Genomic DNA, 17,611 nt, shown 5'->3' with positions numbered 1-17,611 from the left:
TTTTGGTCGCAAGATAATGTTCTGTGTTTGGTAGGATCAGAATGACGTAGAGTATGACGAACAATTTTAAACCTGACGAAACAATTAATAGTGATCTAATTGAAAGACTTCCAGAATGGACCCGAAGGCACGGTAAAGTGATTTTACAGCACGACAACGGCGCCATTCCATAAAGCAAAACCTACTCCGTCCGAATATCAACTTTTCGCATCAATGGGATACACGCTTGCAGAGCAACACTTCGCCAACTTCGAAAATGACTCGGTCAATGGTTTTGCTCAAACGACAAATAGTTTTTTTTGGATGACATGCATAAATTGCCTACAAGATGGCCAAGATGTATAGGATCAAATGGCCAATACCTTGAGTAAATACATTTTCAATTTTTTGAAAATCATGTAATTTTTTCCCGACAAATACGGTAATAACTTTCTGGTACACCTGGTACATTCTACACATTTTTCTCACCGAAATCCTATTTATAGTAAACAAATAGGAGCCCCCAACAATTATTGATAATATTTATTGAAAAATCGATCGAAAATGTTTCGTCTAACCTAGAACCACTGTATTAATAAGGCGAAAAAAAGCATACATCCGGTATAAAAGATCAGAATCATGACGGGATATATGTAAACGGCTTACAATCAAAAATAATTTGCACTGCGTGAGATAAAAACCAGTTTCGAATATGAATTCGCCAGTAAATGTACGACAATTACGTGTACTTGAAAGCTATTTCTTTTAACGTTCATTTCACACACACACACGTAATTTAAGATATTTTTTCTCAATGTCACTGAGCTTGATTACTCAATCGATAGCTTCGGCGTGTTGTTTATTGCGGACTTACTTTTATATATCAATTAGATGCGAATGGGTCTTCCCAGAAAAGATGTACTGGTCTGTAATACTGGTCGGTAGAAATCTTCAAGCATTCGATGGGGGTTTAACGTCAAGGTCCCCTAATTCGTAATATGAAGCAAAAAACGATGTCGAAGAGTTATTATAAATTGTTTGAGTCATGTATTGTAGAATAACTGATACCCCGTTCAAATGAAAAGTGTATTGATTACTTAGATGCATATTTTATTCAAAAAGTACGAACATTGGTTAACAAAATTGAGAATGGTTATCCAAATGTATCTAAATATATTTTACCGCCTTCAGGTAGGCCCCTTTCGAAATGACGTATTGATGCCAACTAACAATTCAATTGTTTAAACATGTTTAGACACATTTTCCAAAATTGGTTTCACTTTTCGTCATGAACTATTTTTTACATTTTGTTTTGCAAAAAGAAAGAATTTAACTAGACCTATGCCAGCGATCGTCTTGTAAGATTCACATCTTTCCACAATCCAGCATTCTTTCCACAGATCGGTCTATTTCTGTGAATTTGCTTTTCAGTCACTATTTCTTTTAGTTTAGCTATGTTAACTTTAGTTGATAATATCTCAATCGCTTTTGTATTCACTGTGTTCTTCAGTACGCTGAGCAGAACAAAGCTATCTATTCAAGTTAAAACACTGTATCCATTATGATTCTTCCGTGAGTTTTCCTGCAAAAAAATACTTGTGGTGTCATGAAGTGTCGCTGTAGATGACTCTACTGGACTAATCCATGGCTTTTTGGGTTTGTTCTTGTCGTAGTAGATCGTCAATCAAAATATGCTACAAAAAAATGTTATTTTACCTGGAAAGCAATAGAATCTCGATATTGAATCAAAATGACGTTTTCATGTGGTAGCCATTTTGGACCTTTCCCGTTACATATATAAATCTGGAAATGGTTGATTCATCAACTGCTAAGCGATTTAAAAGTTCATTGAGAGTTTTAGTTGGTTTTTCGTTCTAGTATTGCAATTAATTGCGTTAGAGTAACGTCAACATAAGCTTCTAAAAATGTTTGATAGGCTTTGGCAACAGATTTTAGCAAATCAAGCAACACGAATTATGAATGTATGTAGAGATATGTCAAGACCATCCAATTTAACAGTTGGATTAGGTTATGTTGTTTACATTGAATAATTCGTATTTTCACCAATAGATATTGTCAATATAAATGGTTACAAGCACATAATACTTAAAATGAATTTATTCAAAGATTTTCGCCTAAATCATTTTCCAGATGCCAGAACGTATATATATATATATATATATATATATATATATATATATATATATATATATATATATATATATATATATATATATATATATATAAATATAAATATATTTATAGTCTTTCCTGATAGATTTCTAAGATTTAATGCAAAGTCACATTACAGTATTGTTATTCAATTAACAACAAATGATTTTGAAAGGTAAGAAAATTCACACAAATAAAGCTCAATAGAAAAACTTTTTACTGAATATAGTTGCATAAATACGAAATACCATAATACCATAGTACGAATTTGACCAGCTGTTGTAACTCCCTCAAAATTAATTCAAAGCTCCATTATAACACTTAAATAAGTTTATTCTAGATATTGTATCGCTCTAAGCATTTTTAATTATTATTCAAACATACCGTCAAATATCCAATAATTTCAGATAGATTATAATGGCTTAATTTAGATCAAACATTTGTTTTTTGTTATTAAAATTGATCCAATGATTCTGCTTATTAATTCGAAACTATCTCGTATTACAATCTCGATCTCGATGTTAATTAATATTTGATTTAATTGATGTGATAAATTCAATTAACTTAGGATTATGCCTATTACAGAATAAATTAACAGGTAAAAACACTGCTATGTGTAATTATCCGACAGATGTCACTATATATTGACAATTCAATGAAGTTTTTTAAACTATGTTTTCTATCTAAGGATATTTAATATTTATTAAATTATTTTTAATATCAAGTATATTCTAAAAAGTGGTTTAAATTACATGTTTAGTAATATTTGAGAAATGGCATCGAGAATAAATCAAAGGGCTTGTTATAACATAAATGTTTCGATTAGTAACTTTGAATATGTTAGAACAAGTAGTAATTATTTGAATTTTAATACATGAAAAATGGAAACAAAATGATTGATATAGAAATATGATACTAATTAGAACATAATTTTAGTCACGTTAAAAACGTTTTAGATGTTACATTACAAGACATGTTTTAATTCATTATTTGCCATTTATTCTAAAAATTTATGAATTACCTCCAGTTAATTTTACCTATTTTTATATTAATTTAAGTTATTTTTAAATAATATTAAGAAATAAAAACGTGAAAGAATCATGGGACTTATTCTTAACGAAAGAAAATCATTCCATTGTTTACAAGGAAATTAAGAGGATCATTTTTCGCGATGTTTCCCATCTTAAGAAGAAGAAGCCAAAAGATGATCAAATGTAGGATGGCTCAGAAGTACATCAGCAGTAAATCCATCTGATCGAGGAAGATTTACTGGGAGAACAAGAACGATTTTTTTAGATAGCATTGGAGTCGCTAATACATTCGTTGTACGTAATCGTTCGTTAGTCTGGCTAAAACTCGAGAACGGTTGGACCAATTTGGACAATTTTGGTCTTGAATTATTGGTGGAAGTCCAGGGAAGGTTTAAAAGGTGAATAAATATGAAAATGCTCGAAATTAAATAAAACAACAAACAATTGTTTTTTCTTTGATGTCGAGGATCGAATCCGACAATCGACAATCAATTATTTATTATCAATTAAATAACTCGTCTTTGGATATTAATTTACTCAAGGAAGAGAGAAAATAAATTGTATTTAATTTACAACCTTGTTTTCTCGCCCGCATCTCAACATATATTATTAATTGATATTATTATTTAAAAAATCAATTAATTATTAGAATATTAGTTGCGAAATTACAAAATAATGAACAAACGTTCTAAAATTAATTACGAAATTAGTACGTAATCAAAAAGATAATTAGTTGTATAATTAATTGGCGTTTTAACAATGGACGCTTCTTCAGCTGGTACGATGTTTCGTTAAACCACGCGACGGAACATTGTAATTAATACCGGGTGCTAATAATTTCCTGATGATAATAAGTCGGTTAGCGACACCCGGATGGGTATTACCGTTTAATATATGAGGCGCAAAAAAGATTCGATAGTCATTATCATTAATTATGATCTTGCTCGTAGCAGCGCTTGAATAATAACTGGTACCACGTCGATATAAGTAAATGCCGCTTTAGTTCTATTCTGATTAGGATTCCAAAGGATCTAATAGCATTCTGAAATATTATTACTATTATTACATGAGTCGGGCGGCGTAATAATAATATCGGGGAACCGGTTTTTATCTCACGTGCCGCTAATTATATTTCACTGGATGTCGTTAGTTTCGATCTTAGACGTTTTACGATTTAAATGCCGGCCGTATCCTTTAGATGCGCCATTTTTTTGCGTTTCATTCAGTATTAATATTGATTACGACAGCGGGAAAAACCGCGAAATAAGCAGAATGTCAATTAAATGCGTCTTGATTAAATCGCGTAATTAGTGGTATTATAGTTTCCATTAATAGTGAATTAACTTTAATGAAAAGCGAACGCCGTGCAACGCTGGTAGCCCCGGCTCATCATTACCACATCATAAAACCAAATAAATAAAACTATACAGGTTGTAAATAATATTTGAAAAATGTATAACATAACAGATCAATTGAAAAGTCCCCGGCCCGACACATAGATGGCGCTACTATAATTAAATTCGTATGTTTTTTAGTTAGCTCTAACCCTCAAAAGATGCGTGTATAAATTTGACAGCTATCGGATCGTTAGTTTGTGAATTATAGCATTTTGAGTGAAGCAATTTTTGTTATTGTAACAAAAATGGATAAAAAGAAATTTCGTAATAAACCCGAGTTTGTGCGTGGATATGTGACACTGGATGAAACATGGCTCAATCATTTCACTTCGAAGTCCAATAGACAGTCATCCGAGTGGACAGCACACTATGAACCCACTCCAAAGCGTGGGCAAACGCAATTGTCGACTGGCAAGGTTATGGCGTCGGTATTTTGGGATGCGCACGGAATAATTTTCATTGACTACCTTGAAAAAGAAAGGACCAACAACAGCGACCTTTTGAAGGACGAAATCGCCGAAAAACGGCCGAATTTGAAGAAAAAGGAAGTGTTGCTTCACCAAGACAATGCACCGTGTCACAAGTCAGTGAAAATTATGGCAAAAACACATTAATTGGGCTTCGAATTGCTTCCTCATCCACCGTATTCTCGAGATCTGACCCCCAGCGACTATTTCCTGTTCTCAGATCTCAAAAGAATGCTCGCTGGGAAGACATTTTCGTCGAATGAAGAAGTGATCACCGAAACTGAGGCCTATTTTGAAGCAAAGGACAAATCGTACTACAAAAATCGAAAAGTTAGAGGGTCACTATAATCCGTGCATCACCCTTGGAGGGAATTATGTTGAAAAAAAGACTAATTTTACCAAAAAATATGTTTTACTATGGTAGGCCGGGGACTTTTCAATTGACCTGTTAATACTAGATAATCAGCAATATCTATCGGTGAAAAAGCGGCGTTTCAATGTAAAGAACTGTTAAATTCGATGTTTTATAACATTTCTTAACAGTTTTCCATTTAGTATTATTGGTATATTCAGTTTACACTGACGCTGATTATGGAACGGCTAAGATTACATTCAACATTAATTAATTTCGTTACTTGATTTGAAGAAATCTGCCCATCAAACACTTTTAGAAACTTATAGTGAAGCTGATCCATTGGTTTCAACAATTGTTTTTAAAGTAATTTTGATGCCAACTACCAAGAAAGTGGAGTGAGAATGTTTCAAAATAATGGAATGCAAGACTTATTTGACGATAACCCAGCGCAACCTTTCAAAAAACACAACTGTTTCCAGACATTTACATGCGACCTGAGACCAGCAATAGCGTGTAACAGGCACAAGGTCATTCTCGCATAATAACACTCCACGGTACACTCTAAGAACTGTATAGGATAATATGTAAATATGTAATATTTAATGCATTCACCTCTTTTTCAGTTAGTACTAACCTTCAAACGAAAGCTATTAAAATTTCATAATATTCTACTCATAAGTTTCGGAGTTATTGTGCTATGAGTGATACTAGTTTTGTTATTTTCAAAATAATGGATTAAAAACAATTTCGTGCTTTAAATTTCCACTTCAAATCCACCGTATTCACCAGATTTGGCTCCCAGCGACTACTTGCTGTTCGCATACGTCAAAAATTGCTTATCGGTAAGAAATTGCGGTCGAATGAAGAGGTTATCGCTGAAACCGAGGCCTATTTTGAGGCAAATATATATATCCATGCCCAAACATAATTCGAACCACTAACTATCGCAGTGGTAAGAAGACCTAACCTAGAACTCTAATTAACTCTTAAAACTGTATTTTTAAGGGCACTTCATAAATAAAAATTCGAGGCTATTTCGCTATTTCATCTAGAAATATACTACTAAAGAACTTCGTACAACTTCTAACTATCAAATTATATTTAATCCACAGTAATTTATTTAACCGGCTCGATTTATTTAGAAGCTATTCTAGTTGAAATTGTTTGCAGATGCTTCAAATATCTTTTAAAATGTATTGCTTTATTAATTTATTAGTTTTGGAATCGTTGTTCAATACAAATATCACTTTGAACACTACTGTAACTGACTATATTCAATGAATCATCAAACATCAAACACGAAAAGAAGACTATTCATTGGACAGCATTAAATCATTCACACACGTATCATTATTTTCGCCTTGAATTGAAATATTATCAAAAATCAATCAAATAAAATGCAATATACAATGTTTTAATTATTATTAGCTACTAATCCTTGCCGACTAACTTACAATTTGTTTCTATAATGACTAAAAACTAGGTACTCATCTAGAAGGACCCATTGACCTTTACTTCTAATAAAATCACATAAAAGTGAATAGCACTTTTAAAGAATTCCAACACTTCGGTGTTTATATTAGAGTGGATTCTTTCTTCATGTCTTGTTGCGAATTTCTTAATCTCCTCTATAAAAGTTGCAATCCAAAGGTCTTGGTGTAAGTAATTATTCCTATATGAGACTGGATGTATGGACAATACTTTTAAAGGATTTTTTTCTGAAATTCTTCTATTATGTTGATATTACAAATAAATCCCTAAATTTACATAACAAATGCCTCTAAAGGCCAGTTCTTAAAATCAAGGTCAAATCAAAGTTAAATTTTTCTATATAAAAACCGACTGAATGAAACCGAACAGTTTTAACATGAATTCATTATTTTAAGACCTTTATCTATCGAATATATGTCGAAAAAAAAGTCCAATAAAATGGAAATCACTTGTTGGTCGTTGTCAAACGTAAAAGCACACGATTATTCAACGATAACCCTCGTCCCACAACAGTACCTTTCCATGTTGGTTAAAACTATTTTCACTCAGATTAAATAACTACCTACGATAGGCCAGTTATCGGGGAATTATAGAAAATGCATTTTGCATGGAAAAATAGACTTTTGTTTTAGTTGCGACGTAGTTACCGATGGCATTGCGTGTTTTTAATGAAACAACATTTCTGTGTATCGCAGTCTTCCAGTTCGGTTCAGTATTTTGATTAATTGTTAGTATAATTAAGTACAATATTGTGCTTAATGATTTATGGTGAAAAAATCAATGGTTAGTATATAATTCTAAAAGAATAATAGCTCTGAGATTTTTGATATTTCACTATAATAAACATCAATTAATTGCAGTATCAGTCATATATAACAGGTCAGTTGAAAAGTCTCCGGCATGACACATAGATGGCGCTACTAGAATTAAATCCATATATTTTTTAGTAAGCCCTATCCTGTCGGATCACTAGTATGTGAATTATAGCATTTTAAGTAAAGCAACTTTTGTTATTGTGGAAAAAAATGGATAAAAAGGAATTTCGCGTGTTGGTATGCTAAGTTTAGACGTAGTGAAATGAGCACTGAAGACGGTGACCGCAGTGGACGCCCAAAAGAGGCTGTTAGCGACGAAAACATTTAAAAAATCCACAAAATGATTTTGAATGACCGTAAATTGACGATACTCTAAAGATATCAACTGAATATGTACATCATATCATTCACGAATATTTGGGTATGAGAAAGCTCTGTGCAACGTGGGCGCCGCGCGAGCTCACTTTTAACCAAAAACAACGACGAGTTGATGATTCGGAGCACTGTTTGAAGATGATCAAGCGTAATAAACCCGATTTTTTGCATCGATGTGTGACAATGAATGAAACATGGCTCCATCATTTCACTCCGAAGTCCAATTAACAGTCATCCAAATGGATTGCACACGATAAACCCGCTCCAAAGCGTGGGAAGATCCACCATCCATCCACCATATTCTCTAGATCTGGCCCCCAGCGACTACTTCCTAATATCAGATCTCAAAAGAATACTTACTGCGAAGAAATTACCGTCGAATAAAGAGGTGATCGCCGGACCTGAGACCTTTTTTAGAGCAAAGGACAAATCGTACTACAAAAATGGTATCGAAAAATTGGAGGGTCGCTATAATCAGCGTATCACCCTTGAACCTACCTTGATGTTTAATAAAAAAAATAATTTTGCCAAATAAATGTGTTTTACTATGGTAGGCCGGGGATTTTTTTTTCAATTGAACTGTTAGAAAATTTTTTGATATTTATACATTGTTACAATTAAAACAAGGAAGTATATTTTCATTAGTTTTGCTATTTGGGTTGCTATTTATATTTTGACCCTCGACAATATTAATTTTGTTAGATTCCATCCAAATTTGACCTTTCATAACCACGACCTTCTTCAGAACATTTTGGAGATACCTTACTCAGAATTTTAAAAATATGTTATGAAAAATAGTACAAACGCAAACTGTGCTTACTGTATTTTCATTATTTGTCTCAAAATATAAATAGCAACCCTCATATCTAGGAGAAACATCTCAGAAACAAAGAGTCTCATAATAACTAAAAAAGGTGATTTATATTTTTAGTTTTTGGACGGATTGAATCTTGTTTTTCAAATATATATGTCTATACAATTTCCTAGAACAAATGTAAGTAAAACTAATAGATAGCCAGCTTGATTGAAGCAGTGGGCAAGGCGACAGGACGGTCCTCCTACTATACTGGGCATGAGTGTAAATATATATTTTTGATAAGGCAAGAATGCAATCCAACCAGGAAAATTATCCTCACGCCAGTAACCAGATAGGGTAATACTTGATGTCCTCTGGGATGATCTCTAAGTTAGTCACTAGCCACTTGGTAGGGTTAAAACGGAGGACCACGGTTAGAAAGTAGGTCCAGTCCATATAAACTAAAGTTAGTAAAAATTTAAAGTTTTGTCGGTGTAAACCTATATCACAATTTTCAATAAATCACATTTTTGTTCAAAATACTTTATTAAGGAACAGTTTCTTTTAATTTAAACGTCCATTGGTGTTAAACCATCACAATTAATCCTCAACCTAAATTAACAAGGAATTTGTTTTTAACTATCTTAATAAAAAGAGTTGTAATTTTTTTCTGCCTACAACAATAAATAAAATACTTTTTGCACAGAATGCCTAAACTGACTTAAATGATTTAATGACCTTTTGTATTATTGTTCCCGTTGGTCAGGCAGCTGAACCGCTTCAACATTAATTAATATGATTGTTGAGCCATTATTGATACTTCCTTACGCTCTATCAACAGTTATTTAAGTAACATTTTTACGGGCTATGTAAGTACTTTATATTCTAAAATACTTCTCAGCGTATGTTACATGGACTAAACATTTAGAAATAATTTTAAATGAGACTGCAATAATAATGTCAAGTATCTTACCAAACATAGATATTCACGGTATAAAATGTGCCAAACGTGACAACGTTGTCCTACCAGACACTTAACTGCTTTTTATTTGGAGGAATAATTTATTAGGACAATAAAACAACTGTTATAGGATGATCACAATAACATCCATTTTGTGATTTTGTTATGACATATTATAATCGAAAAATGTTTAAAAGATAAAAAATCTTAGAACCCTATTGCAGCACCACCTACCGGGCCCGTTTGTGAATCTAAAGCATTCTCCAATCCACAAAAATAAATACACAAAATTTTATTAAAATCGCTTCAACCGTTTAGGAAGTTCAGTGACGTACACATGGTAAATATGCCGAAAATATATGGATATTTTTCACCCTTTTTTTTAATCCAATATATCCATATTTCGATAACCAATACATCGAAAAAAAAATTAAAAGGATGGGGTGTAGAATGTCTTTAAAATACATTTTTGACATTCCCGTTCCAATTGTTCCCCTCCATCCCCCATTATGGAATACTAAGTGATGAACAAGGTGAACGCTTTCACCAGGATATTAAACAGATAAGAGAGCGTTATGAAGGAAGATGGAATGCTAAAATGTTAGCAGATTACTGCTTGTTTGTAATGAAAAAGGATTCTACTGTTCACAAGATTAATAGTTAATAGTTCGTTATTTTCTTTCAAAATATATGGCTAATTTTTTCTATTGACCACTTAAACCCGAGCTATTTTGATTCATTGTCCGTTTGTAAATATATATTACTATTTTTTTATAAAATTAATTATATGAATAAATATGATATAAAATTTTCATACTATCTTTATTTATAGTACTTTAATTATGTCATAACTTTAAAATGGTACGTGTTACAAAAGATCCGTTTAAGTTTTTGTGTTCAGCAGGTACAATTTGACAAAAAAGCCATTTTATTTAATTTTATAGAAAAAAATGATCACACAGTGTTATTAGTATCATATGATTATCAAAATATCACATCTCGTTTCAGACCAAATCAGCCAAATCTCCCCAATCGCACCAAGTATACGACGCCTACGCGCAGAGCTGGGTCTTCGATACGGACAGCGCCGGCTGCTCCAATGGATCTGCCGGGGCAAATGAAACCTCTTACCTCAGAATCCTCCAGAATGGTACGCCAAAGAACCCATTGGGAAGACCGGCCGGACTGCAAAACGGTACAACAGTAAAAACAGGTCAGTAATTTTTATATTTCTACCACATTTTTTTTTCATCCATATCATACATTAATCACTGAATAGTTAAACTACAATTTTTTCTAATCTCACCGTTAAAATATGCTATTAAAAACGAATTGGAAATCAATTTCGATATATCAATCACCAAAACAAATTAAAGTCAGGTGTGTATGCATCGGGAGACACGCATAACGATGGACAGTCGAATTTGATTTAACGGAAACTGATGATTATAAAATAGGTAGCTAATTTATCACACGTTTTGCAATTAGTATAATGATCTATAAGGTTGTCTTAACTTTGATGGGACATCATAATTAAGAAAATATTTGTTTAGTCTTCGTATCTGTGACACAGTTTAATATCGATTGTGTCAGTCTGGGTGATAGGTTTCAAAATATCTGTTTTCTGGTTTAAGTGGTTAAATATTAGGTACACTGAAAATAATATCTTCATTGTGTATGCATAATTATATTAGCTGGTCTAGAAATTAAAAAAAAACTGAAATTTGAACTGTAACACAACTTGTTCTTGAGCTGCTGTAATATACGGAACTAAAAATGAATAGCCCTAATCAAACACAACAACGTCCATATTTATTTTTAATTAGCATATTTTATTCGCAGTTACTCATTTAATTGATAATCCGGTAGTCCATATCGAGGAAGCATCCGATGATAGTACCAGCAATAGCGACAGGAAGCTCTGTCACATGAAGAGTTTCTCCAGATCAGCTTCACCCATCATACTTTCGGCAAGCTCTAGTCAAGTAAGCTTGACCAACTACAACCCAGTAACTGCTAATCCACCGATCTATGAGTACTTAGAGAAATTAACTGAACCCCAAATATATAGATCAAGGTAAGATATACATCATATATTTAATATTGTGGGAAAACTATAGCGGTATCATTTCTAGACTGAATACAGCGGTAAGCAGGAAAAGTGAGGAGGAAGAGGATACGCCTCAGTACCAGGCCCCCCAGAGCGGGATGATGAGACGCGTGGAAACGGTGAGCCCACAGGTGGTGGAGCCGGTGCAGTACGCATCCCTTATGAAGGAGCTTCAACGTGCCATTGTGAGTAAGAAGGAGCCGCCGAGTGTCACGTCGCCATTGAGCAACAGCGAGAGTCAAAGTCACTCGAAAAGCAGCGACACGGAATTTTCAAAGGAATTGGAAGCAGCTTTACAGTTAATTCAAGTAAGTTAAAATCGTAAATTTAGTATCTAGACAAATATCAACTAACGCAATATATGCTTAAATAAATTTAAATAAAGTGCTAAATTAGTCAAATATTTATTATAGTCAGACCATTTTATAAAAGCTGACCTCTTTCGTTCGAGAAGTAAAAACAATTGACTGTTATACTTATATTGGTAGCCGTAGTGATTATAGAGATAAGAGGTATAAATGTCAATCTCCAAAAAACCAAAATTTTAAAAATCATACTATTAAGCATGATTTTTTGATATCGTTCACGAAAAAGTATGATAATTGGCGTCCTCAAATGTCAGATACTTTATATAATGGAAATACGCACTCTATATGTTATCTGCGCTCTTATGTTATATATATGCAGCTTTATAAAAAAAACTGTTCCACCAAGTGTTAAAAAATCATAAAGAAATATAATGTTTTTCATTATCAGAAGAAGCATTTAAAATTATAAAACAGTTACTATTCCTCGCTAATTGGATTGTTGCACTTCAAGTCACAGACACACATTCTTAATCTAGCTAACTTGGCTGTTTCGTCCAAGGAAAACAACGTCTAATTTTTTTATTTCCGCCATACACTAGATACATAACACTTTTGAGGCTGAAGATGCAACTGATGTCACATAAATAAATGTGCTCTATGTCAAGAACATAAAATATAGCGTCATATACAAACTCAAAAAAGCATATGCCTGCAAAATGCCTTTGTACGGCAATTCAACCTTCATATAACACTCTATGAACTACAATAGCATAATTCCATAGAAAAAAATGTCAGCTTTTATAAAATGATGAGTCTGGTGTTTACGGGCTCGTGGACTAAAAGTTGTTATTTTATGTTTTAGGACTTAGAGAGTCCAAATACAGTGGACACACCATCCGATCCCCAAAATTCCCGACCTTTGGCCGTGTGGCGCAAGAACAGCGAACCCAGCGAGAGCGAGAAGACCCTGAGCGCTGTCGGTTCGATGGCGGAGATCGCGTCGCCCCTGGCTGACATGGTGGCTCCGCAGGATCGTTCTCCACCGAGCACCACCGGTAAGGCCGCGCGAGTCTTAGTTCGCTACCCCGATTCCCAAAGCACGTCGGGCTATAGCTCTCCCTCGCACGGCCCTACGCCTAACTGGTCCACCACGTCCTCGCTGAGCGGCAGCAATAACGACATCGTCAAGCCGGTATCCTATCACGTTCACAACGCTAAGTCCACCACAGTCATCTCGCTGTATTCTCAACCAAACGAACACTCCAAAGGCAAATCAGTCACTCTAGTCAGAATATCGGGCGAATGCGACCCGCTAGAACATTCGAAAAGCATCGACGAAACACCCATTCACTGTTCCACGTTCATATCCGATTCTAACCCAGTTCCCCGGTCGCCTAACAGCACGCTCACCTCTGCCGTACCCCCGACCAGCACCACGTTTCATCCCCAACAGAAGCCGGCGGATACTAACAACGCGGGCATATGGAACGTGAAGTCGCTACTGAGAAAAAAGAAACAGCACACCGTGCCGAAACTCTGCCCCGAACTAGAGGGCGCTATTGTTAAATCGGAGAGTTTGGCTTATTTGTCAGAAGTGGAGTTACTAGCTAGGGCACGTCGAAATGAAGAAATTCAACGGGTAAGAGAAATTGAAGATACTGGGGGAACTATACTGGTGCTGGTTTACTTATTATAGCTAAGATTCTCCTTTGCCATATGTGCTAATATACTACAGCGCTAATTTAAATAAGTGTGTCCTGTAGAGTACAAAACAATGTTCCAACAAAAGCTAAATTAAAGCCTCAATGACTACACCTCTTTGTAATTTTTTAGGAACAAACACTGCTAGCTTTTACTGAAACATTGCATCATTTCATTCTAATATTGATTTTTTTATGAAATACTACTCTGAACAAAAAAATTTCTAATTAGAATTTCATCAGTAGAATTATTTAACATAGAAAATTGCTTAATTGAATGTATAGGTTGGCATAATCAAATCTTTTCTCTGCAGTGAATGGATAGACTTAACAATGCTCTATTATACAACCACTAAAATTATATATTGGTTTAACGGTTTAAAACTAATAGGTAAATAATTTCCTTTTCAGCAAATTGAAGAGAGAGTCATCCAACAACTGGGAATGCCTCGAGCCGAATCTGAATCTAATTGTTAAAATAATAGACAATGTTTCTCCCCCAGATCACAATTGCTGCTGCAACCTCCTAGGAAACCCCAAATTTCTAATATTAAAACTTAATATATTTATTTACATTACATAAAATAGTTGTAATAGTTGAGAAAGTGTTTAATGCAATATAAACAAATAATTCCAAATATTAGATGATACATGGCCAATTTCTGAAACGTCCATCTATTCCTGAACTTATTTTTTGTACACGGTACCTCTCTACAAAATTATCAGTCAATTTATATTATTGTGTATATTATAATAATTGTGTACATATTGTTGTTATAGTTATATAGTTTATATTGTAATTCTATTATGTATATATCGATACTGAATTTGATTAAAGTACCTACTTTTTATAAAAAAAAATACATTCCTCATTAATAAATCTATATAAATACAATATATTTGTGGTTTTCATTTATATTCAACGATATATATCATAATAACTGGTTCATGGAGGATGGCTGAGGAACTTAAACATCCTCCCTAAAAACACTTCAATCCTTCCATGATAAATATAGATAATCAACTTAACATAGATATAGTTAGGTAATAGCTCCTTAGTAAGTAGTACACTATCTATGATACAAGTTTGGTAAACCATGAGTGTACTTCATTAGTGTTTACCTTTAAAAAACTGTGAGCTGGGTCAAATAACCAAAATAATCCTGATAATAAATATTTATCTCTTTAAACTAAAGTAAGTCAATTGCTTCACAATTCATAGTTTCAAATCATGCTCGGAATAGTTACGAACACCCTTTAGTTAAATGGAAGGAGCATTCTGTTAATATCTTGTTAGTATAGGCCTTACAAAGTTCTATTTAGTAATTTTACCCAATAATAATGACAGATAACTAGATGGATTGGTCTTTTATAGTTAAACTTGTAAAATAATTTATATATAAATAATATATAAAGAATATAACATGTTAAGAACTACAATCAATTCAATATAATATATTCAATAATATATATTTTAATGGGCACTTACTTGGAGTTCTGTGATGTATTACTGGTGGTATAGCAACAGATCACTCTATATACATTGAAAATAAATCGTTTAAAAATGTTAAGTTGCATAACTATACTATAATAAATTACTATAAGGTAGTTAATATATAACTTTCTACTTCGAAACTATTAGCTTGTCAAGAGTGATATGTGTATATAAATATAACAGTATACATTATGACATTGTTTAAATCTGATTAAGCAATTTGATTATAATTCCTGGCTGAGGTGGAAATGGTATGCATTATAATAATTTAATAGTCTTATTTAGGACAATACCTTATAGATAACATTACTATTCATTATTAAGTCATAACTGTGTAATGAATTAAATAATTGTTTTTTAATTAAATAATAGTATATGATATAGTAAATTGGTTGACGTGTATATTAAATACATTTTTGTAATTGTATAGAGATTTCCGCTTATTAAAAAACATATAATATATAACTATATAGGCGTAATACCATTAATTATAATAGTTTTGCTAATTAAAGTTACATGCGGTGCTGACATATGAAATACTTATGTAAAAATTACCACTTAATATCTAATCTCAAACATTTAAATTTATAATGGAATAATTAAATAATAATTATAATAGATATATATTTGTACAAAATGCAAAGATACCCACATCTCCTGTCCGTTAAAAATTGATTCAATTAAAAAAAATCCGTTTAACTGGAACTTGATGTTTGAAAAATAAAAAAAATCGGCAAAACAGGTTAACGGTATCTAAAAATAAATCCGACTCCTCTGCCAAAGAAGATAATAGTGGACATTTTACCTGCGGTTTAGCCCAAACTGGTACGACACGTACCCATAGATCGCACGTGTATACCATTGGCGCATTGTACCATGGCTTTCATACGCCATTTTACGGTTTAGCATGACAATAGTCGCATGTATGATTATTAAAAGATGATAGGACGGTTATCTTCGCCAATTAGTAACAGTGCATTAATGTTAATACTTTTTAGGTCAAAATAATTAACTTTGCGCGTCATTATTAAACTAAGACTAGTTAACTTTAACAGGTGGTTTATTAACTATAAAGCACGTGATTAAAAAAGAAATTTAGTAGTTAACAGGTCAATTGAAAAGTCCCCGGCCTGACACCTAGATGGAGCTACTAGAATTAAATCCATATGTTTTTTGGTTAGCTTCTGTCGATGTGTAAACGAATGGAATGAAATCCTAGATTTTTATATAATCTTACTGGAAACTTAGTAAGGAAAGCATAAGTTTCGACGTGGTGAAATGAGCACCGAAGACGGTGAACGCAGTGGACGCCCAAAAGAGTAAATTGAAATTGAATGAAACAGGAGATACTCTAAAGATATCAACTTAACGTGTACATTGTATCATTCACGAATATTTGGGTATGAGAAAACTCAAATACAAAGTGGATGCCGGGCGAGCTCGCTTTTGACCAAAAACAACGACCAGTTGATGATTCGGAGCAGTGTTTGAAGATGATCAAGCGTAATAAACTCAAGTTTTTGCGTCGATATGTGACAATGGATGAAACATGGCTCCATCATTTCACTCCGAAGTCCAATAGACAGGCATCCGAGTGGACTGCACACGATGAACCCGCTCCAAAGCGTGAGAAAACACAACAGTCGGTTGGCAAGGTTATGGCTTCGCTATTTTGGGATGCGCATGGAATAATTTTCATTGACTACCTTGAAAATGGAAGGACTATCAACAGCGACTATTACATAGCGTTATTGGACCGTTAAAAAGAAAGTGGTGTTTGAATTGGGCTTTGAATTGCTTCCTCATCCACCGTATTCTCCAGATACTATATAGCGAAAGAGTTCTTGCTTGGAAGAAATTTTCGTCGAATGAAAAGGTGATTGCCGAAACTGGAGGACAAATCGTACTACAAAAATAGTATCAAAAAGTTGGAGGGTCACTTCAAGGGTGATATACTGATTATGTATATCACCCTTGAAGGGAATTATATTCAACAAAAAAAAAACTAATTTTGGCAAAAAAATGTATTTTACTATGGTAGGCCGGGGAATTTTCAATTGACCTCTTAATTTCAAACAAAGTTACTGGTTCTGATATTAAATTCTACCTTATTTAACTCACTAGTATATGGTTTGTGGTACTTGACCTATCCACTTCGG

General features: G+C 33.4%; 2 protein-coding genes across 6 annotated transcripts in view; both read left to right on the top strand.

The window, feature by feature from the left end:
- The window catches only part of LOC143198622 (uncharacterized), a 178,913-nt gene extending 164,059 nt beyond the window's left edge, over positions 1 to 14,854 (top strand). For 3 of the 5 annotated variants that reach the window (XM_076407960.1, XM_076407961.1, XM_076407959.1), the window contains 5 exons: positions 10,848 to 11,052; positions 11,682 to 11,916; positions 11,975 to 12,257; positions 13,120 to 13,896; positions 14,369 to 14,854. In XM_076407960.1, the coding sequence (XP_076264075.1) occupies positions 10,848 to 11,052; positions 11,682 to 11,916; positions 11,975 to 12,257; positions 13,120 to 13,896; positions 14,369 to 14,434 (1,566 nt within the window). In that variant the 3' untranslated portion in view covers positions 14,435 to 14,854. The remainder of the gene's footprint in view (positions 1 to 10,847; positions 11,053 to 11,681; positions 11,917 to 11,974; positions 12,258 to 13,119; positions 13,897 to 14,368) is intronic. The other 2 variants (XM_076407963.1, XM_076407962.1) reach the window with 1 other exon arrangement.
- Positions 14,855 to 15,634: 780 nt separating this feature from the next.
- The window catches only part of LOC143198618 (suppressor APC domain-containing protein 2), a 30,659-nt gene continuing 28,682 nt past the window's right edge, over positions 15,635 to 17,611 (top strand). Inside the window, exon 1 of the mRNA XM_076407957.1 lies at positions 15,635 to 15,703. The gene's annotated coding sequence lies outside the window, so the exon portion shown is untranslated. The remainder of the gene's footprint in view (positions 15,704 to 17,611) is intronic.

Source organism: Rhynchophorus ferrugineus, unplaced genomic scaffold (assembly GCF_030347505.1).
Source record: "Rhynchophorus ferrugineus isolate W39M unplaced genomic scaffold, kcgeb_rfMv2 rfM6, whole genome shotgun sequence".
Lineage (NCBI taxonomy): Eukaryota > Metazoa > Arthropoda > Insecta > Coleoptera > Curculionidae > Rhynchophorus > Rhynchophorus ferrugineus.
Note: the sequence above shows the minus strand (reverse complement) of the source record. Positions and strands in the feature narration are given on the sequence as shown.